The 25,888-nt window shown below is 43.2% G+C and overlaps 2 protein-coding genes across 4 annotated transcripts in view; both read left to right on the top strand.

The window, feature by feature from the left end:
* The window catches only part of LPCAT4 (lysophosphatidylcholine acyltransferase 4), a 70,869-nt gene extending 62,880 nt beyond the window's left edge, over nucleotides 1-7,989 (top strand). For all 3 annotated transcript variants that reach the window (XM_081971749.1, XM_081971746.1, XM_081971747.1), the window contains one exon: nucleotides 7,259-7,989. In XM_081971749.1, coding sequence (XP_081827875.1) covers nucleotides 7,259-7,398 — 140 coding nt within the window. In that variant the 3' untranslated portion in view covers nucleotides 7,399-7,989. The remainder of the gene's footprint in view (nucleotides 1-7,258) is intronic.
* A 12,417-nt stretch (nucleotides 7,990-20,406) lies between these two features.
* Nucleotides 20,407-25,707, top strand: NOP10 (NOP10 ribonucleoprotein). The gene is made up of 2 exons (XM_081931930.1): nucleotides 20,407-20,582; nucleotides 25,297-25,707. Exons 1-2 carry the CDS (start codon nucleotides 20,529-20,531, stop codon nucleotides 25,435-25,437), a joined length of 195 nt encoding a protein of 64 aa, XP_081788056.1. The 5' UTR covers nucleotides 20,407-20,528; the 3' UTR covers nucleotides 25,438-25,707.
* Nucleotides 25,708-25,888: the final 181 nt, after the last annotated feature.

Below are 25,888 nucleotides of genomic sequence, written 5' to 3'. Positions count from 1 at the left end.
ATGTTCAGTACGAGATGGACGTAGGAAGAACAAACCATTTTTTAACTCTCTGAAATGAGCAGAAATTAAACGGCTTCTGACTCCTTCCTGCAGAGACAGCCGAAGGATTTAAAATTGTTTTTAATTGGCTAAGAAGCAGGAACAACTGGGGTGGATGGGTGTGAGGGAGAGACGTCCTTCTTCAAAAGAAGCACTTTTTAGAAAGATGCAAAAACCAACCAATCTTCCCGGCCGTATTTTGAACAATGATAGGATTCTGGAATCTCGGGTTGAATGAAGGTGACACCTATCAGTGCAGGGTTTTAAAAAATAAACAAGGACTTTTCTGGGATGGTTGATGACAACACACTTGATGAGTTACTGGTTGCGAAGACGCTTGCTCCTTCGAGTCCCTGTGACGTTGCTCTTCCTCTTGTGATAACGATGGACCGATGCATTAACGTCCAAGTTGGTGTTTGCAAGAGGGCTGGCATTCTGGGATAATTGACCCTTGGCGCAATGCCTTGGCTTAACTTGCTTTGCAAGATCCATGGGTGAAAAGGTCAGTGTGTCCCCTTGTTCCATGGTGAGAAGCAGCTGGTCGCTGTGAGGAGAGAAGTTGAGCTTGGAAGCAAGTAATGAAGAGAAACTGGACAGCTCTTCATCCTCTTCCTCCTCCTCTTCCTCTTCTTCATCTTTGAGAACACCTTCCATGGTTCCTCCAGGGAGGTCTGAAAGCACCACATTCATCATAGGAACTCTGTTGACCGGATCACCTCCGACCTGATTCCAGTTACTCATTTCTTTCTCTGGAGTTACTTGCTCCCAGCAGACATTGGATTCACTTCTTAGAACTGTAGGGTTGAATTCAATGTTTCCATGACTGCTGTTGCCATGGAGGCTAAGGGGTGGTGGAAGCGCACGAATGGGTACAGGGGGATGATCTCCATGGGGACCACTGTTCTCTCCATCAGCCTCGCTTAGAGAGATACAGCTGGAAGGATCTAAAGTAGGTTTTAGGCGTTCATCGTTTTCCATCTGCAGAGGGACTTTATCCTGATCGGAGAATGGTCCCTGAGACTCCTGTAGTTTCTCAATGCCGCTGTGGACAATCAAAGATGGTGTCTCGTGCCTGGAAAAGGTGAAATATGGTCGCTGTTCAGAATCTCCATCTGGTAGCTGGTCTTCAAGCTTCCCTCCCTTGCTAGAACCACCTAAACAAAATGGCTGCGTATTTTTTCTGCCCAGCTCAACACTTTCCCTTAAACTAGTCTCTGGATGAGTTTCCAAAACAGCTAGTTCAGTTGACGGTTGGCCCTCTTGTCTAACACAGCTCAACTGTTTGTGCAGGGCTAAGTTGTCGACAGGAAACCTTAGGCTTCTGGCTTGGCTTTTGTTTTTTACAGACACAGTCTTCATTTGCTTCACATTTGTGTGGGCCTTTCTCTGAGATACAGTCTTGGCCCCTTGGCTGATAAGTTTGTGGCCAATTCCTGAAAGAGCTGGTGTTAGTCTGTCTTGACTTACTATACTTCGAGCACAAGGGTTTACATTTTCAAACTGAACTGCAGTAACATTACATTTCTGAAGGCCTTGGATCTGGTATTGATCTTGGCCCACTACTCCTTGGCAACTCTCTTGTTTGCCACATTCAAACTGAATGACTTGCTGACCAGCAACTTTTCTTGGAGTGTCCTGATAAGATCTCATTTTCCTTTCCTGATAGTCAAGTTCCGCTTTACTTAGGGGACTTTCAAACCCTACGTCATCCTGACTCTGAGGTGGGTTTGTCACCTGTTCATTCAATTCTCTGCGTCCGTCAAAAAGTAACGTTAGATGCTTTTCCCACTTGCGGTTCCCTACCAACGTCACATTGTCTTGTTTATTAGGTTCATCCTGATTTGAAGGAGACACTTGTGCTGCCCATGCTGTTTTCCCTTCTCCTTTTTGGTTACCATCCTGGATGGGTTTTACATTATTCCAAATTATCTGAATTCCATTCTTCACAGGTGCTACGATTCCATGGCTGCCCTTCTCTGTAGTCTTAGGGGACGCTACTTGATCCTTCTTCTTTTGTTCTTGGATGATATCTTGCTTTGAAGGGACGAGTCTTACCATTTCTGGCCTTGCTCTGCTCTCCCTTGGTGAGGCTAAATGACTACTAAGGGTGTCGTTTCCTTTCACGCTTGGAAAATTCCATTGGGTCTGGGTTGGGGTTTCATTACCATCATTCATAATTAGATCTTTTTCCTGGGATTTCTGCATGCCTCTTTCCTCGGGATTCTTCAAGGTGGGTAGCAAATTCCCCTCCTGAGAGTCATGACTGCAGTATTCACGAAGAGATAAGCTTGCTCTGAGAGTCTTTGGGAGAAGCTCCTTGTCTCCCAGTTTCTGTTGTCCATTAGAAGCCGGTGGAGAACTGACGATGGAGTTGGCCAACTCTAGTTGACTGGCTCGGGTGCCCTTGTTGGTGGAAGACCTTTTTAAAGCCTGCCGCAACATGTCCTCTCCTTTGCCATTACTACTGACCTCATCTTCTTCCTCAGATTGGGATGGAGTGGAATCAGAATGGGAAGTAGGATAGACCGAAGGATCTCTTTCCTCTTCAGATAGTGCCAGGAGTCTCTTCTCGGTTAACTGAAGATAGACAGAGACAGAGGGATTGAATCAAGATCACGTGAAGTACCGTTTTTGGTTTTTTTTTTGGAGTAAAAGACATACTGGAGTATAAGATGCACCTTTTGCCTTTTGAAGAGGCAAATTTTTTTTAAAAAAATTTTTTTTTGCATTCTGCAGACCTCCCAAAAATGGCCGATTTTTCGCGAAAATGGCCTGTTTTGTGTTAAAAAAAAAAAAGTGTGGATAGCCTCTAGGAGACTTGTAGAGTGCTCGGGGGGGGGGGGCTAGGGGAAATGAGCACAAATGGCCTGTTTTCGTGAAAACAGGCCTGCTTTTTGTCAAAAAAGGGGGCATGCATAGCTTTTAGGAGGCTTATAGAGTGCTCCTGGGGGCGGGAGAAACAGCTTGTTTCTTGCTCATTTTTGCCCTCCCCAGCCCCCAGGAGCACTCTGGAAGCCTCCTAAAGGCTATGCACAGCCATTTTTGCAAAGGGGGCAGTGTTTCAAGAGGCCAAAAATGCTGTATTCAGTGTATAAGGCACACCCAGATTTTCAGCCTCTTTTTTGAGGGAAAAAGGTGCATCTTATATCTGAAAGATACAGTACTCTAGAATACATTAGTACGCCTAGAATACTGCACCTAGTTTTGGTCACCGCACTATAAAAAGGATGTTGAGACTCTGGAAAGGGTGCAGAGAAGAGCAGCAAGAATGATTAGGGACCTGGAGGCTAAAGCATATGAAGAACGGTTTCAGGAATTAGATATGGCAAGTCTAGTGAAGAGAAGGACCAAGGGCAACCTGATAGCGGCCTTCCAATATTTGAGGGGCTGCCACAGAGAGGATGGGGTCAACCTATTTTCCAAAGCACCTGAAGGCCAGATAAGGAACAATGGATGGAAACTGATCAAGGAGAGATTTAATTGAGAAATAAGGATAAATTATCTGACAGAACAATCAGCAGCGTGCCTTCAGAAGTTGTGGTTGCTTCATCACTGGGGGGGGGGCTTTGAAGAAGAGACTGGACAACCACTTGTCAGAAATGGTACAAGGTCTTCTGCTTGAGCAGGCAGTTGGACTAGAAGTCCTACAAGGTCTCTTCCAACACTGTTGTTCTATAGACAAGGAAAGGGGCCTATATAAACAGAAGCTTCACAGTGTAGTCTAGGTATGGGGAAATCCTTGCCAACATTGGCCTTCACATGTATCAACTGTACTTTAGGCCTATCAATAGGTGGGGGTGGGGGCTCGGTCTTTTGAGGACTAAGCCCTGCCAATTTGATGGGGTTTCACGCCGATGTGAAATCTTCTGCATGGCAGGAAATGCACAATGCCCCTTCGTCATTAGATTATCACTTCTTGTTCCTAGTTGGACATGACCATTTTAGATGGTGACCAATAAGAGGCATCTACATATAATTCTAATGAACTAGTGAGTTCCAGCAGGTGCTTCTGGCTTCCTCAAGATGTTGCCAACTGAATAGAGGCTTCAACTGGGAGCAGGAAAACAAGACTTACCGTATTTTTCAGAGTATAAGATGCACCTTTCCCCCCCCCCCCCTAAAAAGAGCGTGGAAATCTTGGTGCGTCTTATACACCAAATGCAGCCATTTTTGGCCTCCCGAAGCACCGCCCCCACCTCTCATTTTTGTGAAAAATGGGTTTTTCCCCCCGCAAAAACAGAGGTGTTTTTGCCTTCCTTCAGCCCCCAGCAGCACACTGCAAGTTTCAGTGGGACTGGGGGAAGGCAAAAACGCCTCAGTTTTTGCGAAAAACGCCCTGTTTTATGCAAAAACGGGGCATTTTTGCCTTCCCCCAGCCCTGTTGAAGCCTGCAGAGTGCTCCTGGGCGCCGGGCAGGGAAAAAAACTTTTTTTTTCTTACTTATCTCTTTGAAATCTTGGTGTGGTTTATACACCAGTGCATCTTATAGTCTGAAAAATACGGTATGTGTTACTTTTGATCTTCTGCTGTCCCTCTGCCTTTGCTTCTGCACCCCCCACCCCCACTCCATTGAGGCCATGTGCTGGTTGTCCATCGCCCTTCTCCTGCCTCTGGGAACGTCTGAGGGAAGGGCCAAGTGGCTTGTTCGGGATTTGGGAATGACTCACGGCCAGCAGAGATGAGTACAATGGGAAGAGGTGAAGCACCGCCAGCTTCATAACCCAATTCAGACTAGTCTCCCCCCCAGTATTGCAGCAATGTGGTTTGGCTAGTCTAGAGAAAAGGAGGAGGAGCGGTGACACGATAGCACTATTCAAGTATTTGAGAGCCTGCCACAAAGAAGAGGGGTCAAGTTGTTTCCCAAACCACCAGAAGGCAAGACAAGAAACGACAGATGGAAATTAACGAAGGAGAGAAGCAATCTGTTATTAAGGAGAAACTCCCTAACAGTGAGAACAATTAACCCGTAGAACATCTGGCCTTCAGAAGTTGTGGGTGTTTCATCACAGGAGGTTTTAAATAAGAGGCTAGACAACCACTTGTCTCAAATTGCATTGGGTCTTCTGCTTGAGCAGGGGGCTGGACTAGAAGACCTCCAAGGTCCCTTCCAGCTATAGTCTGATTGATATCAGTTTGAAGAAGACTAGGGAGCCTCAATAGTTAATATAACTTCTGTACCCAGTTCCACCTGAACTGATCTATAAATATGCTCAAATTCTGATATAGAAGTGATTCCCATGCAGTGGTCTTACTGGAAAAAAATCTGGGTATCCGTAACTGAGAACCTCTTCCCCAAATTAACACTTGGAGAGTCACGAGTATCTCTTGTCGATATCTGAGTGGCAGGCATTCTACAGCTGGGTTTCACAAATTCCTTACCATTTCATTATTTTCCCCTTTTAATCTTTGTAATCCTGGACAGCTGGAGAGGATGTACCTAATTACCGACAGTCATTTTACTATTATCACTTTAAAAATGAATAAGTCACTTTTTGAATTAAAAATGGCACTTAAGCTCCAGGAACACACAAAAAGGTCCTTACTAGCTTCAGTCCAAGATCTAAAATTGTAGAATGGCACTCTTGCTTCCAATCCTATTTTGCATGCCCTCTCCACTTGCAGGATTCCAATTTAACCACTTCAAATTTCATTTCCTTGTATTACCTGGCTAGGTGTCAAGGTTAACTCCTCTGCTAACTCTTCAACCAGGTCCAAGGGATCCTGGGTTTTCTCTGGAGACAGTAAGTCCACCATAAATTGTGGATGGATAACAGCTTCCACCTGCCAGAGAGAAGCAAAGAGAATGGCATGATAGGCCAGATGTACCAAATTCTCCGGTATGAGCACAATTGCATTTGCGAAAACAAGCAACCACAAAAAGTGAGAAACTGGCGGGCAGAAGAGATTGCAAGATCTATAATTTAATAAATCCAGAATAATGCAGGTGGTAGTCCTTGACCTACGGCCACAACTGAGCTGAAAACTTCTGTTGTTAAGTGAGATTTTTTGTCAAGTGAGTTTTACCCCAAACAACTCTTGCCATGGTTTTTTAGTGAATCGCTGCAGTTGATACAGTAAGTTAATAAACGGGCTATTAAGCGAATATGATTTCCCCGTTGACTTTTAACAGATAGCTTTAACAGATTAACAGAGCTGGAAAGGACCTTGCAGGTCATTGAGTTCAACCCCCTCCCCCAAGCACGAGACCCTACCTCTGCCTCTACATAGGATTGAACTCACAACCTCCTCATTGTGAGGTGAGAGCTCCATCTCTAGGCCCCAGGAGTCTACACCCAAGACTTTGCTTGTCAGAAGGTTGCAAAAGGGGATCTTGTGATGTCAGAGCACAGCAATCGTCATAAATACGAGGCACTTGCCAAGCATTTGAATTTCGATCACACGATCATGGGGATCCCGTAAAGGTCATCACTGTAGAAAAAAATGGTCGTAAACAATGCTGCTGTCCCTTTGAACGCTCACTAAGCAAACCGTTGTAAGTCGAGGACTACCTGTAATTGAAACTGCTATGGGCAATCAGGAGTGAGCGGAACATAATGGATAAGAAGATATTAAAGTAAGAGTGACCAGTGTGTAGCCTGCAAACAGATGCGGCTCTTCAAAGCACATTTTTTAGGTCCCTGTAGTTCCCCAAGAGAGGGATGCGGTGCCTTAGTGGCTAAGATGCTGAGCTTGTCAATCAGAAAGGTCGGTAGTTTGAATCCCTAGCGCTGCGTAACGGAGTGAGCTCCCGTTACTTGCCCCAGCTTCTGCCAACCTAGCAGTTCCAAAGCACGTAAAAAATGCAAGTAGAAAAATAGGAGCCACCTTTGGTGGGAAGGGAACAGCATTCCGGGTGTCTTCGGCGTTTAGTCATGCCAGCCACATGACCACGGAGACGTCTTTGGACAGCGCTGGCTCTTTGGCTTTGAAACAGAGATGAGCACCGTCCCCTAGAGTCGGGAACGACTAGCACATATGTGCGAGGGGAACCTTTACTTTTAATTCCTCAAGATCATGATACTGGAAAATTCAACAAGTCACTGAATTTGGGTGGATTTTGAGATCTAATCGGTACATGAAGCTCCTTGGCTAGGCTTCACATGTATATTTCCAATTAAATGAGAATACTTGTAGCATAGGGTTGAAAGCAGGTCCTTGGTGCTCTCTGAGCTTGGTCTTTTTTCTTGCAGACTTTTCATTACCTTTTCATTTCATGCAGACTCGCATGGAAAAGCAAAATGGATTGGTAAAGGGAAGATCACATTTGGAATGGCAACACTCAAGAGATGGATAGCTGGAAAAATTGGACAAAAATTAAGACATGTTTGGAAGAGATGCTACAACAACGTATTGAGCTGAAGCCAGAAACATTTCTGCTGGGAATTCTACCTGAAATTTATAATAAAGAGAATGTATATTTAATCATTCATGTATTAACTGCAGCTAGAATTGTATTTGCTTAACATTGGAAAAGTGTAGAGATCCCTATTGATGAGAAGGTGATAAGGAAAATATTAGAATGTGCAGAAATGAACAGATTAACATTAGCAGTTAAAGAGAAAGAGCACACTGTAAATTATATGATTTGGGATGTATTTTATCAATGGTTGAAGACAAAAAAGGAGTTTGGAAATGAAGAAAACTAAAAATAAGTAGACAATACACTTAGATAAAGATAGAAAATGGCTAGTTTGTGTATGATAATGTTGTTTAATGTTGATGTTACATAGATATATTATTACTAGAAGATAGTTAGAAAAACAATGGAGAGTTTTATAATGTTTGAATGCCTAATATATTATAATACTAAACTTAGGGAAATAATGTTAATATGAATGTGAAAGATGTGGCAAAAGAGGAAAAATGTTGCACAGAGATGTTTGTACCCAGATGACATACGGCATAAGGAAAGATGGAATGTTTATTTTTGTAACTGAAAAATAATAAAACTCTTAAGAGAGAGAGCGATGGATAGCTGCTTGCAATAAGATACAGACTCTTGTGACACAGATAGCAAAAACAGTTTGGTTAAGCAAGAGAACTGGTCTGCTGATGTGGGCCCAGTGGTCTATTCCAGGGGTGTCAAACCCAAGGCCTGTGGGCTGGATCCAGCCTGCAGAGTGCTTAGATCTGATCTGCGGGGCCACTCTAGGAACAGTGGAGGACTGGCCCGTGGTGCCTCTGCCAGCAAACACGGAGTCTGGGCGGGCTGCATGCAGCCTTTCCAAGCTCCATTTTCCCTGGCAGAGGGCTGGAGGAGGGTCCCCCCCAGCCCAGCCTGGGCCATCACAAGTACCTCTGACACAAGTGACATCAAGCTGACCACGCCCACCTTGACCACGCCCACCCAGCCCCCTAAGGTCAAACACAACCCTGATGCAGCCCTCCATGAAATCAACTTTGGCATCCCTGGTCTATTTCTTTCCACTCTTTATCTTCTGCCTCTTACATACCAACTATTCTTGGAGGAAGGAAAGAATACACCCTTTGTATCACGCTAAATCCCCATTTTAAAAGATTGCGGGGAATTCTCAGGGGAAGAGAATCTGCAAAATGTTGCAGAATAATGTACTAGGTAAAGGTAAAGGTTCCCTTTGCACATATGTGCTAGTTGTTCCCGACTCTAAGCCAAAGAGCCAGCACTGTGCAAAGATGTCTCTGTGGTCATGTGGCTGGCATGACTAAACGGCAAAGCTGCACAGAACACTGTTACCTTCCCACTAAAGGGGGTTCCTGTTTTTCTACTAGCATTTTTACGTGCTTTTGAACTGCGAGGTTGGCAGAAGCTGGGACAAGTAAGGAGAGCTCACTCCGTTACGCGACACCAGGGATTCAAACCTCCAAACCGTTGACCTTTCTGATCGACAAGCTCAGCATCTTAGCCACTCAGCCACTGATATACTACAGAAGAATAATGTACTACAGAAGAACAAATCTCCCTGCCATTGGACGTTCTCTTACCTTACAAACAAATTCTTCATCATCACACAACTGATCAATATACTGAAGCAGGCCAGGGTCTGGGAACACTCCTTCCTCCTGATCCTGGGTGTCTCGGCCCATCCCTTGTTCTTTCTTCTCGGCTTCTTCTTCCTCCCAGCTGGGGTTTAGGCCTTCCATGATCTCTGCGTACTGATGCACGGCCTCAGCTGGGATCTCCCTGGGTGCTCCCGGGTTGGAAGTACTGGGTGGGCGCCTCTGGCGTCGTCGAGGCTGGCGGCTCTTGGAAGCTGACTTCTTTGGGATGTACACTTTTTTTGGAAAAAGAGGGATTGGGGAGTCAGTGTTGGGAGAATATCCCACGTGCATACTTTTGCCAGTCCCCTGGAGTAGAATGATATGGTCTACTCAGTCCTACAGTTGACCAACCAAGGGTCTAGGTAGGACAACTTGCCATGGCCAACTTGCCATGGCCAACTCATCGGATAACTTGGATGGGACAATTTAATGCTGCATTAATCATTTCATTCAGTTACTTTTATTATTGTTGACCACGTTTTCATTTCAATTATTATAACTCTTGTTACAATAGAGCCGAGATGGTGCAGTGGTTAGAATGCAGGATTGCAGAGACTCAGTTTGAGTTTCACCAGCTCAAGGTTGATGCAGCTTTCCATCCTTCCAAGGTGGGTAAAATGAGGACCCAGATTGTTGGGGGCAAAATGCTGACTCTGTAAACCACCTAGAGAGGGCTATAAAGCACTGCGAAGCAGTATATAAGTCTAAGTGCTATTGCCATTTCTGGATTGACTTTGTTTTATCATTATTGGCCAATGTTCAGTCAAAATTAATTTAACTTTTGTATCTGTGGAATTGCCCCACTGTGAATTGGTCATGGCAAGTTCGCTGTGGCAAGTTGTCCCATCCTGGACCTATTATTTCTGGTGGATGGCCCAGGGAGCAACTAGATGTTAGCTGAGGAAAATATAGAAGACTTTTCTGCAGTTTTCAAGGCTACTGTTTGAAATGTTCTTTCCCTTCACTTGGATCGGCCAAAGGAAAGAATCACTGAGGCTTCTCCAATTGGATAAGGTCAGGAACTTATCCAATTGGTTTCTGCCTAGGTAAATCCTAAATCGGTTTTCACTTATCTGCAGCACCTGAATATGGCGGGAATCCCCAATCCTCGCTGAGAATTCTGGGAGTTGCAGTCCCAGTATATCCAGAAAACATCTGGTTGGAGAATACTAGGCAAAGAGAGGTCTGAGTTTGTGTTAATGATTGTAGACTTGTTGCTTAAACTCATATCTGAGCAATCATAAGCAGGTTTGGGAAGCCGAGACACGCAGTAGCAAGGATTCTAACAACTCGAGTCCCTACCTAGTGCTTTGCCATTAACTCAGGTCGATAGAAGCAACTATACAAAATTCCCACATGCACACACAATGTGTTCCAATCGACATAATGACATTTTGTGTAATACGTGCTAGCTGCTGCTATACTTCAGCAATAGCATTTGTTAAATCTCTGAAATTCCTGTGATATGTGCAGTGCTGCAGCTAAGGGGTCATTTTATCTTCCTTGTATGGTAGGCAAAGAGAAGTGAGTTGGAAAGGAGGCTGTTGAGCAAACTTTATATCCCAAAGATATCACTTAGAGAAACATTTTTCCTGCCAGGATTGCTAAGTGGAGCAGTATAAACACATATCCAAGAAAGCATAGAGACTAAGGCCTGGTTCACATTTGATAAGGCCACACCTAGAGTACTGCATCCAGTTTTGGTCACCACACCAAAGAAAAGACTCTAAAAAAAGTGCAGAGAAGAGCGACCAGGATGATTAGGGGACTGAAGGCTAAAACATATGAAGAATGGTTTCAAAAATTAGATATGGCAAGTCTAGTGAAGAGAAGGACCAGGCGAGACATGATAGCAGTGTTCCAATATTTGTAGGGCTGCCACAGAGAAAAGGGAGTCAAGCTATTTTCCAAAGCACCTGAAGTCCAGACAGGGAATAATGGATGGAAACTGAACCAGGAGAGATTCAAACTAGAAATAAGGAGGAATTTTCTGACAGTGACAACAATCAACCAATGGAACAGAAGTTGCCTTTAAAAGTTGTGGTTAGCTTCATCACTGGAAGCTTTCAGGAAAAGATTGGACTGCCACTTGCTGGAAATGGGGTAGGGCTATGTTGGCGAACCTATGCCATGTGTGCCAGAGGTGAACGCAGAGCCGTCTCTGTGGGCACATGTGCTGTCGCCAGCTGCTCTTTGCGGACAGCAGGAGCGCTGGAAAACGGCCAAAGAACAGGCATGTCTGCAGAGGAAACCCAAAGACCAGCTGGCCGGCACACACATGAGCACTGGCCAGCTGGTCTTCGGGTTTCCGGCATTCTGGCACACACATATGACCTACTTCACGTCCCTTCCAACTCTGTTAATGTCATCTAATCTATAATGATGGTTTTGTCTACTTAGCCCTAATTTATGTAGTCTGAAACAATGCTGCAAGTCTTCGAGGCTTCTGTATATCCACTGGAATCCTATCCTGATTTTCAACTCAGATATGACATGACTTAAACATTCCCTGCGGGAGGGAGGGGTGGGTCCAATAAAGCTACTATCTCACAGCTGCAAAGATCTGGGTAATTACCAGACACCAGCAATACAATATGGAAAATGCCACCACCTAGTGGTTATTTGGAGACCTGCTGCTTGGTCCTAAGCCATAGTTTTTATTAATAATAATATTTTATCATTATATGGTTTTATTATAACTGGCAGGTTTATAATCCACAGGTATTCCTCAACTTATGCCCACAATTAAGACAAAATTTCCATTGCTAAGCAAGACACTTGTTAAGTGAGTTTTGCTCCTATTTACAACCTTTCTATGAGCCACAGTGGCGCAGTGGGTCAGAGTGTGCTACTGCAGGCTACTTCTGCTGACTGTCGGCTGCCTGAAATTTGGCAGTTCAAATCTCACCAGGCTCAATGTTGACTCAGCCTTCCATCCTTCCGAGGTGGGTAAAATGAGGACCCAGATTGTTGGGGAAAATATGTTGACTCTGTAAATCGCTTAAGGTAAAGATTCCCCTCGCACATATGTGCTAGTCGTTCCTGACTCTGAGGGGTGGTGCTCATCTTTGGTTCAAAGCTGAAGAGCCAGTGCTGTTCCCTTCCCACCAAAGGTGGTTCCTATTTTTTCTACTTGCATTTTTTACATGCTTTGGAACTGCTAGGTTGGCAGAAGCTGGGGCAAGTAACGGGAGCTCACTCATTACGTGGTGCTAGGGATTCAAACTACCAAGCTTTCTGATTGACAAGCTCAGCATCTTAGCCACTAAGCCACTGCATCCCTCTCTTGAGGAATTACAGGGACCTAAAAAAAAATTGATGTACTTTCGAACTGCTATGTTGGTGGAAGCTGTGACAGGAGCTCACTCCATTACACGGTGCTAAGGATTCGAACCGCTGAACTGCTGACCTTTCTGATCAACAAGCTCAGTGTCTTAGTCCCTGTTATAAACCGCTTAGAGGGGACTATAAAAGCACCGTGAAGTGGTATATAAGTCTAAGTGCTGTTGCTATTGCTTTCTTGCCATAGTTTCTTGCAGTTGTTAAGTTAGTAACACAGTTGTTAAGTGAATCCGGTTTCCCCATTGACTTTGCTTGTCAGAAGGTTGCAAAAGGGGATCACAAGACCCCAGGAGATTGCAACTGTCATAAATACATGCCAGTTGCCGATCATCTTAATTTTGATCGCTTGATCATGGGGATGCTGCAACAATCATAAGCGTGAAAAATATATGTCAGTTTTTTCCGGTGCTGTTGTAACTTTGAAAGGGTCCCTAAACGAATGGCTGTAAGTCAAGGACTATCTGTAGTTTGCTCATAAAATCATGTTTTGCCAATGACATTGCTTGGTTCACACATACAACAGGTAGTCCTCCATTTACAACCGTTATGGAGCCTGCCCATTTGGGTTGTGAGTCAGGATGTTTGTAAAGCAGGTCACTATGTGACCGGAAAAGGATGCGGTGGCTCAGTGGCTAATACACTGAGCTTGTCGATCAGAAAGGTGGGCAGTTCGATGGCTCAAAACCCTAGTGCCGTGTAACAGAGTGAGCTCCTGCTACTTGTCCCAGCTTCTGCCAACCTAGCAGTTTGAAAGCATGTAAAAATGCAAGTAGAAAAATAGGAACCACCTTTGGTGGGAAGGTAACAGCGTTCTGTGCACCTTTGGCGTTTAGTCATGCCGGCCACATGACCACGGAGACGTCTTCGGACAGCGCTGGCTCTTCGGCTCTGAAATGGAGATGAGCACCGCCCCCTAGAGTCAGGAACGACTAGCACGTATGTGCGAGGGAAACCTTTACCTTTACATTATGTGACCAGATTTGTTTTTACTACCTTATTTTGTGGCAGTTGTTAAGTGAGTGCAATGGTTGTAAAGCGAACCCATTGTTTGTTATGGGGTGTTTTTCCAAAAGTTGGCAGTCAACACAGGTTTTGGGCATAAAATGTTGTAAATTTTTAACAAGATGTGACAAACGGCCATAAATATGATCTGAAAACAACCATGAAACTATGGCAAATCTAGGAAGCATACTTAAAAGCAGAAACATCACCCTGCCTACAGAAGTGTGCATAGTCAAGGTTATGGTTTTGTCCCAGTTGCAATATATGGCTTTGAAAGTTGGACCATAAGAAAGGCTGAGCGCCAAAGAATTGGGGCCTTTGAACTATGGTGCTGGAGAAGACTCCTGCGAGTCCCTTGGACTGCAAGGCAATCAAACCAGTCAGTCCTAGAGGAGATCAACCCTGACTGCCCTTTAGAAGGCCAGATCCTGAAGAGGAAATTCAAGTACTTAATAGCCACCTAATGAGAAGAAAGGACTCACTGGAGAAGAGCCCAGTGCTGGGAATGATTGAGGACAAAAGAAGAAGGGGACGACGGAGAATGAGGTGGCTAGATGGAATCACTGAAGCAGTTGGAGGTGAGCTTAAATGGACTCCAGAACATGGTACAGGGCAGGAAGGCCTAGAGGAACATTGTCCATGGGGTTGTGATGGGTTGGACATGACTTCGCAACTAACAACAACAACACCGCAAACAGGCCCCTAATTTTCTCATCATTCCTGTTTTTCACTTACTTCGGATAATTCTACGAGTGGCTTCCCTGGGGTGAACAAACTATTTTCTCAAATATCAGGTGATTGGGAAGGGGTAGACAGTACCTTGCTGTTGTCCAGACTCGGGGATGGGGGACAATGGTGGCTTGGTGGGTTTTGGGACTGGGTTTTGGAACTGGGAACAGGTGGCCAAGAGTTTCATCTTTTGGATTTGCTGTTCTTCTTCGGCTTCAAATTCCATGAACCTAGGGAAGGATGGAGATGGAAAAGATTGAGTAAGGGGCCAACCGTCTTAAACCCACACCAGATACACATAGCGTAAATTGTAGGGCCCCCGGGGGAAAATACTAAAAGGGAGACTTGGAGCCAATTCTCACTTTTCTGCCATTTCATAGAAGATCATGCGTTCAAAATTGCTGCTGTGCTCCCATTCCTGCACAGCACGAGGGACCCCATCCTCTAAGGTCATGTTGGGACGAAGGCGGGCCAGTGAACGGAGGACGGGGCTGTAGGGCAGGATGGCAATATTGTGTATCAACAAGATTTCCCAGTTCCAAACAGTCCTCTTCAATGTAACGAGGTACCATCGCCCATTGTAGCATCTCCCACCACAAGACTCATGACTTCCCCCCCCATCCGTCCTTCCCCAAGCCCTCATCTTCAAGAGCCCCCTCAAAAGTACCTTCTCAGCTTCTTGACCTCTCCAACAGTGTCTCTCAGTGGTTACAGCGCTGTGATAGAAGTGTAATTGATATAAGTGTACAAAACAAGAAGAGAGTAGCAAGGGGTGAAGGAACCAACATTTCGAGACACACTTAAAAAAATGATAAGAAAAAGACGAGGGGGAAGTTAGCAATAGATTGTATGAAGACCCTCCTATGAGGAAAAGCAGAAGAAAGCGTTGCAGCTTATAAGTGTGGGTTTCCTTTGGGCCAGATTTTTTAGAAACTTGTTTTGGGGGTGGGGGTGCTGATTTTAATTTTGATTCTGCTTTGTTTCTTGACAAAGCAGAATCAAACATTTGACACAAGCACACTTAGAAATGTAGCTGCAGACTGAATTTAATCAGCCTAGTTTAGAATAGTGACGAGACTAGAAATTCAGGTTTAAATATCCACTCTGCCACAAAAACATATTGACTCTGGCTTAGATGTTGGCTGTGTTAAACCACAAACTATACAACCACGTATTTTCTTCTCCCGGCTATAGGATTGGTTTATGGTGCAAATACTGGATGAATCCTGAAACTTGTATTCATGGAAGAATCACCCATGATTATCCAGTTAATTGTAAGTAAATATGTTCTGGGATGAAGAAAGTAAAATCTGAGACCAAGATACCTTACAGAATTGTTGGGAGGATAAATCTGAAGGGAAGATTACTATTGATGCCACTTGAACGCTGAAGAAGAAAGGTGGAATATAAATTAATCAAAGAAACCAACAGCTTCGGATTGCCCATCCTTAGATGCATAGATCTGAAATTTTAGATGGACCTCTTGCTTTGGAGATAAAGTTGAAATCTCTATAAAAAACTGACTGTCTAACCGGGCTTAGTTTAACTCCCGGATTGCAGGTTTCACAAAGAGAAATTTGAGGTGTGGAGCAGTTTTTCGTTTGCTACCAAAGCCCTATTGCTTTGGGCCAAGCCATTTCCCACCTTCAAGTCTATCATTCTAACAGGTTGAACTGACCACCTTTTGAAAAATAGGATTCTTTCACTCTCTCTAAAATAGGATTCTCACTGGCAGTTTGTCCCAGTGAAGGATAATTTAATTTTAAGTGTCTTAATCCTTAAACTCATAGTCTAGGTTCATATATTGCTCGATACTGTGGTTTATCAGAAGTCACTAAACCATGAAATCTAATATGTAGCTGGGTTCACACCACAAACTAAACCAAAATCTAATACATCCCCTTAAGGTAGTGATGGCTAACCTTTTTGTCAGTGCCGAAAGTGCACACAACGTAGCCCACACCTATAAAGCAGTGATGGCTAAACTTTTTGTTGCTGCATGCCAAAAATGTGTGGCCACACCTATAATGCAATGCGCTTGTGACCCCCCCACGCCCCGCCTCACATATGCACTCCCAACCCTTGCATATGCGCATGTAACCCCCCCTCACCTACCCCTGCACATGCATCCCACATCCTCTTGCCCATGTTTGGCTTCCAGGTTGGTGCTGGAGACTTTTCAGGCGCAAAACAGAGTGGTGTGTGTTTGTGTGTGTCCTCCCTCTACATCCCATTTTGGACCTAGAAGGCCTCCTGCACCAACCTGGAAGCCAAAACAAGGCGCGGGGACACTGCGTGAGCTCCCAAAATACAATGTGAGCGCCTCCCCATGCATATGCCACACCCCCATGCATGCGCACGCCCCCCGCACAAGTGTGGCAGAGACCTGGAGATCAGCTGGCCAGCAGGTGGCATGCGCGCATGCACGGTAGACCTGGGCTGAGGAGGGGGAGCTGGCGTGCCCGCAGAGAGGACTCTGCGTGCCACCTGTGGCACACATGCCATAGGTTTTGCCATCACCATCTTAGGGTTTGGTATATTGGCTGACCCCTGTCTGTATCTCCTTATCATCCCAAATCAACATCTGATTTCCAACCTATGGATCTTGCCCACCAGGATCCTCACATGAAAAAACAAGCAAGAGCTTCTGCATCAGGTGTGGCTGGGAAATGGCGTCTTGCCAAAGCCTTGTAGCGTTGCCAACGCCGGTAATTCTCATAAACTCCCTTGGAGGTACAAGCAAAAGAGGTGTCGCTGGAAGGCGACCCTTGAGCAGGTGGGACAGCCTCAGGTGCTCTGGTTTTCCGACCACCTGGCTCCTCACCGGCTTTTGTCAACAACACAGTGCGGATGCCGGTACCACCAGGTCCATCCCGGCGCTGGGTAGCCCAACCCAGTGGCATCCCTGTCAGGAAGAACGTCTGAGTTCGGGGCAGTTCCTCACTACCTCCCATAAGAGGTCCTTCACGTTTCAGTTTGATGATCAGCTTGCTTCCTGGGGTGTCGGCTGAGGTCACCAGTAAAGCAGCCCCAGGAAAAGCTGGTAGGAGCAGTGAAGGAACATTTGGAGGGCAGGAGGAGAGGCCAGGGCCCTGAGTATGATTCTGGGAAGTCATGATCCTATAGGAGAAAGAATCTTAAAACAAATTGAGCTGGCCAAGGAAACTGGCAGCCCTTTGCTCTCGTTGAGGTCCTGCTGTAACAACATTAGAGGAAGTGGATTGGATGCTGGGTCTTCTGGGAAATTCATGAGGCCACATCTGGTTTCCAAGAAGATCGTTCATTGTTGACTTGACTCTAAGTGCAAAGGTTGAATAACGGTTCCAGAACTTGGATGTCTTGGTGGTTCTAATAAGGGGGAGGAAGTTTAAAGTTCTACCTGCAGATCTGACCTGAATTTTCATACAGCGCGTCTGTATTTATCATTCCCATTATGCGACCGTAATGGAAAATACATTGAGATGACATGGTTCCTTCAGCCAGAAGGAATGTTCTACTCCTGCTCAACAGTACTTCCTGAGGGCATTTGCTCTCGGATCTTTTACCTCTTCGTCTGTAAACAGGAATAATTTACAATAAAGTATTGGGTTCCATGGTTAAAATCCATGCCCAATGTTGCCCTGTGGACAACCTAACTCTTAGCAAGGTAAAGAAGCAAGTTTTAGAAATTTTGGTTCAGTTGATAATCCTTTCTCTAGCTGAGACCGTTAAAATAATAATAATAATAATAATAATAATAATAATAATAATAATAATAATAATAATAATAATACAGGAGCCCTATAAAGTTACATACCTTTCCCCAAATGTGACCTAAGTCCAGTTTACCAAAACTGAAACAAGAAAAAGGGATGAGTGTAGTTTTTGTTTGTGAGGTGCAGTTTAATACATGATGTCTTTTCTGACATCGGGCAGTGAATTGTAGGCACGTTATCCCCTGGCTTGAGGGCAGCCTAGATTGACACTTAAAATGTAAACCAGTTTGAAACTGTTTTAACTGTCACATGGCCTCTATTAACAGAACTTTGAAAAATGTAGTTTGGAGAAAGTGCCAATAAAACCTTCCTCCCAGAGGGTTTGCTCCCAGGTCACAGAGTGGAACTGGGGTGCTGGTTTTGGGTGACACCTAAGAGAAAATTGACTAATGGATGTCTTCCAGCTTTATTCTACAACCAGGTTGTATTCAAGGCAGAGATTTGAGTTGGAGAGTTATCTATGTTTACTTCATCTGACTGGAAATGGGATGCTCTTCTCCTCTACTTGTTCAAGCAACGGGCTGTCACAAATTAGATGTTTTCTTCCAAATGTTATTTTCCAAAACAGTGAAAGGTTTGGACAAAGCTATCTTCTGTAAAAAGTGGTCAGTGTTAAAATACAGCTGCTACTTCTTTCTCTCCTTTTTGTCTACTAAAATTCATCATTTATTATGGCAATGTTTGTCAAATGTGGCAAGTTTATATAATATATATACAACTTTGTATACTTTATATACTAGACAGCATAGTATCAACATACTGTAATGTTATAAAATACTAGACAACAGAGTATCAATAGTAAAGGCCTTAACTTTTTTGGTTCTATTATATCTCAAGACTTAAAAATGGACACTAATATCAAAAACGTCATCAAAAAAGCACAACAAAGAATGTTCTTTCTGTGCCAACTCAGGAAGCTCAAATTGCCCAAGGAGCTGCTGATTCTGTTCTACAAAGGAATTATTGAGTCTGTCATCTACACCTCTATAACTGTCTGGTTTGGCTCTGCAACCCAACAAGACTGATACAGATTTCAATGGATAATTAGAACTACAGAAAAAAACAATTGCCTTCCATCGAAGACCTGTATACTGCACGAGTCAAAAAGAGGGCTGTGAAAATATCTAGACCCTTTACACCCTGGACATAAATTGTTTCAACTCCTACCCTCAAAACGACAGTATAGGACACTGAACACCAGAACAACTAGACACAAGGAGAGTTTTTCCCCGAATGCCATCACTCTGCTAAACAACTAATTCCGACAACACTGTCATATTACATACTGAGAATGTATTATTATTATTATTCTCTTCCTTCCTTGTACCTATCTCTTTCCACTTATGACTATTGTTGATTGTATCTTTAAATTTTATATTTTTATTTGTTTCCTAGTATAATGTGATTGCTTATTAGTAAGCTATGACTATCACTAAGTGTTGTATCTTATGATTCTTGATGAATGTATTCTATTTTATCTTTTCTTTATGTACACTGAGAGCATATGCACCAAAAACAAATTCCTTGTAAGTCCAATCACACTTGGCCAATAAAGAATTCTATTCTATTCTATTCTATTCTATTCTATTATTCTATTCTATTCTATTCTATTCTATTCTATTCTATTCTACTCTACTCTACTCTACTCTACTCTACTCTACTCTACTCTACTCTACTCTACTCTACTCTACTCTACTAAAATGTATGGACTCCCAATTGCTGGCTGGGCAATTCTGGGAGTTGAAGCCCACACACTTTAGAAGTGGCCAGGTTTGAGAAGCACTGTGCTGGAGTGGTGGATTCACACAGCACTTCAAACTAGGGTGGTTTTGTCAACTAATCCAATTTTCTGATTCCTATAATTTAGTGAACTGTAGAAGAATATCCATGGGTGGGGCATATCCGAAATGCAGAAAACACAAATATCGGTTTAGCTAGCTTATGAGTTACTGTAATGTGCAAACACAGACACGGTAATTTGGTGTGGGCTTAGTACGCGTGTGAACTCAAGCCATTAGTTTATTCAACAAATAAGGCTAAATTACTCTATGTGTTAACCCAGTTGCAAATCAGGACAACACGTGGGCCCATTTTGGTTGTTTTGTGTTGAGATCGTTATTGTTCCTCCGTCCTTGTTTTATCTATTATTCTAGGCAACCTCCATTGATCTAAGGATCTCAGGAAAATTATCCCTTTCGATACTTTTCTAGGGCCAAGTGCCGCCTGTTACGCAACTACTCTGCATTTTTTAAATGCAACAACTATATTTTCTTAGCAAGAGATCCAATCAAGCAAAAAACCTCCGAAAAACACATCCTCAAAGAACACGCTTTCTGCAGCTCCTGACGCAGAATAACGAGGCTTGGCGCAGAGAACGACTACCGTTCCCAGAATTCATTGACGGAAAGAGACTACAACTTCCAGGAGAACACTGCGAGCCAGACAGCAACGCGAATCGTAGAGCTTGAAGCTTAATAAAACGACAACTCCCAGAATGCTCCGCTTTTGGGGCGGTTCTTAAAAGTGCAGGGGTATCCCGGAAGCAGCGTTATCCACGTGAGTGTGCGGAGTAGGAGAAGCGCGTTTTTTTGTTTCATCATAAAACTGTGAAGTCAGTGGCGTTGCGGTTGCAGTTTGGCCAAAATGTTTCTGCAATACTACATCAATGAACAAGGGGAGAGAGTCTACACTCTGAAGGTAAGGCTAGATCACAAAAGAAAAGAACAGAATAGGAGGGTTGGAAGGGACCTTGGAGGTCTTCTAGTCCAACCCTCTGCTCAAGCAGGAGATCTATATACCATTCCAGATAAATGGCGGCCCAATCTCTTCTTAAAAGCCTCCAGTGATGGAGCAGCCACTGAACGTCTGAAGGCAAGACGTTCCACTGATGTTTTTTTTTTTCACACTCTCCTTAGTTCTTGATTTGCTTCCATCTATCGTTTCTTGTACAGCCTTGTGATGTTTTGGGAAATAGGTTGACCCCCTCTCCCCCTCTTCGTTGTGGCACACTCTCAATTGGAACAGTGCTATCATGCCACCTCTAGTCCTCCTTTTCATTAAACCACTAGATCAGTCCAGTTTCTGCAACCGTTCTTATGTTTAACAGATTAACAGAGTTAAGGAAGGGATCGTAGGTCATCTAGTCCAACCCCCCCCCCCCCCCAGCAAGAGATTCTTCACTATTTCTGACAAATGGCAGTCCAGTCTCTTCTTGAAAGCTTCCAATGATGAAGCTCCCACAACTTCTTAAAATGAGTTATTCCATTGGTTGATTGTTCTCACTTTCAGAAATAAGTTCTCACTTATTTATAGCTTGAATTTCTCCTTGATCAGTTTCCATCCATTTGGGTGCTTTGGAAAATAGGTTGACCCCCCCACTTCTCTGTGGCAGCCCCTCAAATATTGGAACATTGCTATCATGTTTCCCCTGGTTCTTCTCTTCACTAGACTAGCTATGCCCAGTTCCTGCAACCATTCTTCATATGTTTTAGCCTCCTGTCCCTTAATCATCTTGGTTGCTCTTCTCTGCACTCTTTCCAGAATCTCTATCTCTTTTCTATAATGTGGTGACCAATATGGTTATATAATATGGCAAGCAATATGGTTCCCTTGGCCAGTGGTGGGATTCAAATAATTTAACAACCAGTTCTCTGCCCTAAAGATTTCTTCCAACAACCAGTTCACCAAACTGCTCAGAAAGTTAACAATCGTTTCTCCCAAGTGGTGCGAACTGGCTGAATCCCACCACTGCCCTTGGCCCTTTAGCGATTCATCCAAACGGTTGTACTATTTCGTTTTGTGTTTTTTTTTTGCAACCCTTCAGCTAATCTTGATACACCTGATAAAGCTGAAAACACAATATTTCCATACTATTTCTCTTAATTATCTTTTGGGAAGTAAAGGGAGATGGAGAATGATCTCCATATGCAACTGGATTCATTTCCAGAATGTAACATAGCAATTTTTTTTTGTTCAATTTAAAACTAGGATAATTATTTTTCAGGCTCTTCTAGGTCTTTAGCATGGGCCGGAAAAAGTGGGAAATGTAGAAACCGATATGAAAAAAATGTTAGAATGGGTTTGTTAGGAAATGGAGTATTCATTTACTATGCCTGTTAGAACCTTGCATATTCCTAAAGATTTCCTAAAGATAAAAACTGATAAAAATGCAATTCATTGCCTAGAGGCCTAATATTTATTTGTTTATGACATTAGGGATTTGGTTCCAAAGGATGCACCCATAATAATTTACAATATTAATAAAGCTGAATACAAACTGATAAAATCTTACTCCATCACATGCCATGTTTAACTGTTGTTGAAAAGAAATAAATGAGGGATAATTGATGTGGCAATACCAGGGGATAGTAGAATACAAGACCGAGAATTGGAGAAGATCACAATATATCAAGATTTGAAAATCAAAAATGAAAGATTATAGCATAAGCTCACCTTGGTCCCAATGGCTATCACCAAAACTTGGTGCCACACACACAAAAAAAAAATTGGATGACCCTTAGAAAATGTCCACATTGACCAACTTTCAATTTGTCAGTTGCAAAAGGCCACATTGCTTGGATCCACACAAACATTACATTCATATATTATGACATTTGGGGAAAGAACTTGATGTGTGAGAAGGCCAATATCAACTAAACACTTGCAGCTGTGATTTCACATTTTGGGATATATTGTGTGTGTGTGTATGTGAATGTTGTATTTGTGCTGATAAATAAATAAAGGGAGACTAGTATAGATCTATTTCAAGCTATTTAGCTCTCATCAGCTAGCCATACCCTTACTGGGAATCGAACCAGTAAGGATATGGCTAGCTGATGAGAGCTAAATAGCTTGAAATGGATCTATACTAGTCTCCCTTTATTTATTTATCAGCACAAATACAACACAAATATAAAAAGGCAACATTAAAAATAAAAATTATGGTTTTCTGCCTGGATGGTCCTCTGTAATGAGCCGAAGGACAGAAAGGGGGAGTAGTGAGCTCCCTCCCATATTTGGGCATACCAGGGGTTGTAACACAAATACATACATACATACATACATACATACATACATACATACATACATACACATGTTCGTGTGTGTGTGTGTGTGTATGTATACGTGTGTGTGTATTTTGTGTGTGTGTGTGTGTATAAATATTTTAAAATATTTAAAACAAAGAAATTAACCCCACAGAAACAGTACAAGCAAAAAAAAGAATGATGGCAATGAAACCAAACCCAGAAAGGAACAGAGAGGAAGAGAAAGACATCAATGATCTTCTCCAATGTCTGGGCAAAGAGCCCACTGGGTCTTTAAGGTCATTTGAAATGCCAGCAACATGGAAGCCATTCGAATTTTGGTGTGGACCTTGTATAGTTATAGGATAGTGATGGCGAACCTTTTAGACACCGAGTGCCAAAAACTGTGTGCGCATGACCAAACTGAATGGTGTGCACGCATGAACATGCATATGCATGGACATGCACATATTTACAGACTGGGTGTTGACATGTGCAAACGCATGCATGCATGCGCCGCAGAGACCTGAAGACCAGCTGGCTGGTGGGAGGCTGGGCATCCCAACACCAGCAGCGAAGTAATATTTTTTTTCTTTCACCAGCTTCTGTTTCGTTGTTTGTAGGGAAACAGAAGTGCATGAAAGAAACGCCACGGATATCTCACCTGTGTGTGTGCCAGGAGAGAGGGCTCTGCGTGCCATAGATTCAATATAGGATAATGAAAATACTTCTTAATCTAATGTCACTGCCTAGCTTCGGGATTATTCTTTACTGTGACAATCATGGCAATTAATTTATTACATATAATTATATTATTCATTACTACACTTTTAATTTCAGTCTCTGACAAGAAGCTGAGCTTGGCATTGTTCCAAAAGTGTTCGAAATAAGATGTTTTGAAAATGTGTGGCCAATTTCATATCATGCTAAACCCCAAACAAAAAAAAAAACAGTGAATCCAGCTGCTGTAGCTTGTAAATCAGAGTTTTGGGTTTAATGTGATACGTAAACTGCCTACACAGACACACACACAGCCTCTCATCTCACTAAAAATGACTCTTGGCAGCATACAGTGTATTTTAATCATGTTAGACTGGTTCTCAATACTACTAAAAAATTTTTCCATAATTTTTAATTGGGCAAAACGTTAGGAAACCACAGGACAACACTTTTTGAAACAAAGTACTTCAAAGGGGTTAATTTGTGTAAGGCATCCATCATCCAGGAATTCATGACTTCTGTGAAGTTGAAATTTGGCAAATGTTATAAATCTTTTTGTGACGCAAACATGATCATAAAACAGTTTATGACAGAGTACAAAATGTCAAAAAAAAAAAATGTCCTGTGTTGATGTTTGGTTGTGCTATCCCCAGTAGTCCCCAACCTTTCTGGCTCCATGGAGTGACAGTGGGAAGGGATGGTTTTGCACGCTCAGCCTAGCGATCCTGCGCATGTGAAAATGAACCTTCGCTCAATTGCTGCTTGCATGGCCCAGTTCCTAACAGATGTGGATCGATAACAGACTGTGGACCAGGGGTTAGGGACCCCTATGTTATACATTTCAGCACAGTACCATTAGAGAATATTTGTAGCTTAGGGTTGGATTGAGGGGTCCCTGGTGCTCTCTCTGGGCTTGATTGCTTTTTTGCAGATGTTTTATTATCCAACTAGGCAACATCATCACTGGACATCTAGCACTGATGATGTTACTCAGTTTGGGTAATGAAACGTCTGCAAGAAAACAACCCAGCAGAAAGAGCACCATCTGTTCAACGTGAGCTATTTTCAAAGCAGATACATCTCTAGATGCACCCCAGCTTTTCCAGTGAAGACAGCTCATTAGGAGCTCTGTCATTGTTGAAGATACTGAGGAATCTGGCAAGGAAATAACTCTGAAATGATGAATCCATGGGGTCATTGGTTGTCTAATGTTAGACCTGTTTTTGACAAGAAAACACATTGGTATCAGTCAAAGGCCAATGAACGTACGCTGAGCTTTTCCCAGAGCTGGGTCTCTGTGTGTGTGAGAGAGAGAGTGAAAATAAAAACTCCAGCGAGAACTGCAGGAAGGCTTTAACATCTGTTGGCATTTTCCAGTTTGCTTAGGAGGTGAGTTGAATATACTTCTCTGTATTAAAGAGAAGCGTTGTAGCACAATCCTGTGTAAAGTACTGAGCATCACAGCATTGATTTTTCATGGTCTTTCACACTTTGCACATGTTCTGGATAAGCTTCCAGTGAGCTTTTAATAAGTTATGCTCATACAGCTATTTTATCTGAAAGGTAGGGGCCTGCATGGCTTTTAGATGGGATACGTTGATTTAAAGTCATTAAGTGATCTTCCTGAAATTGACACACGGTTCTGTCTTGATTCTCCGGCTTTGTAGAAAGTGGATCCGTCCAGCCAGCCAACATGTTCGGCCCACCCAGCCCGCTTCTCTCCTGATGACAAATATTCTCGACACAGGATCACCATCAAGAAACGCTTTGGTGTCCTGATGACCCAGCAGCCTCGGCCTGTGGTTTAAATGTGCTTCCATCCTGCTCCCAAGTTACAAAGGCGGCGAGATAAAGCTTTGAGAGCAGCTTTGGAGAAGCAGAGGAAGACGAAGAATACCTGAGAATCTGCATTCTGCCGTCCACATGGTTGTCTCACTTTGCTGATGTTTTTCAAACTTCTGTGTTCTGTGGATGAGGAATTAATGATACCCTGCAAGCAAGAGAAAATTATTTTATTCACTGTTTTTTTTTCTGGCTGTGTAATTCTGGAAATAAAGTGAGATTTTTTTCCATTGTTCTATTTCGTTAGCATGATGGCTCCATGTAGTATTTTCTAGAGAAGGATAACTTCCCCCCCCCCTCCCCGCAGCATGGTAGGGAATATCAATATCAATAATGCTGGCTTGTATTTTGAGTGGATGACCTTTTTTTTTTTAGTTCTTAAGTTAACCAGCTACCTTTGGGCAATATGGCACAACA

Source organism: Natrix helvetica (assembly GCF_964273705.1).
Source record: "Natrix helvetica genome assembly, chromosome: Z".
NCBI classification, from domain to species: Eukaryota; Metazoa; Chordata; class Lepidosauria; order Squamata; family Natricidae; genus Natrix; species Natrix helvetica.
This window is presented reverse-complemented; position numbering and strand designations above follow the sequence as displayed.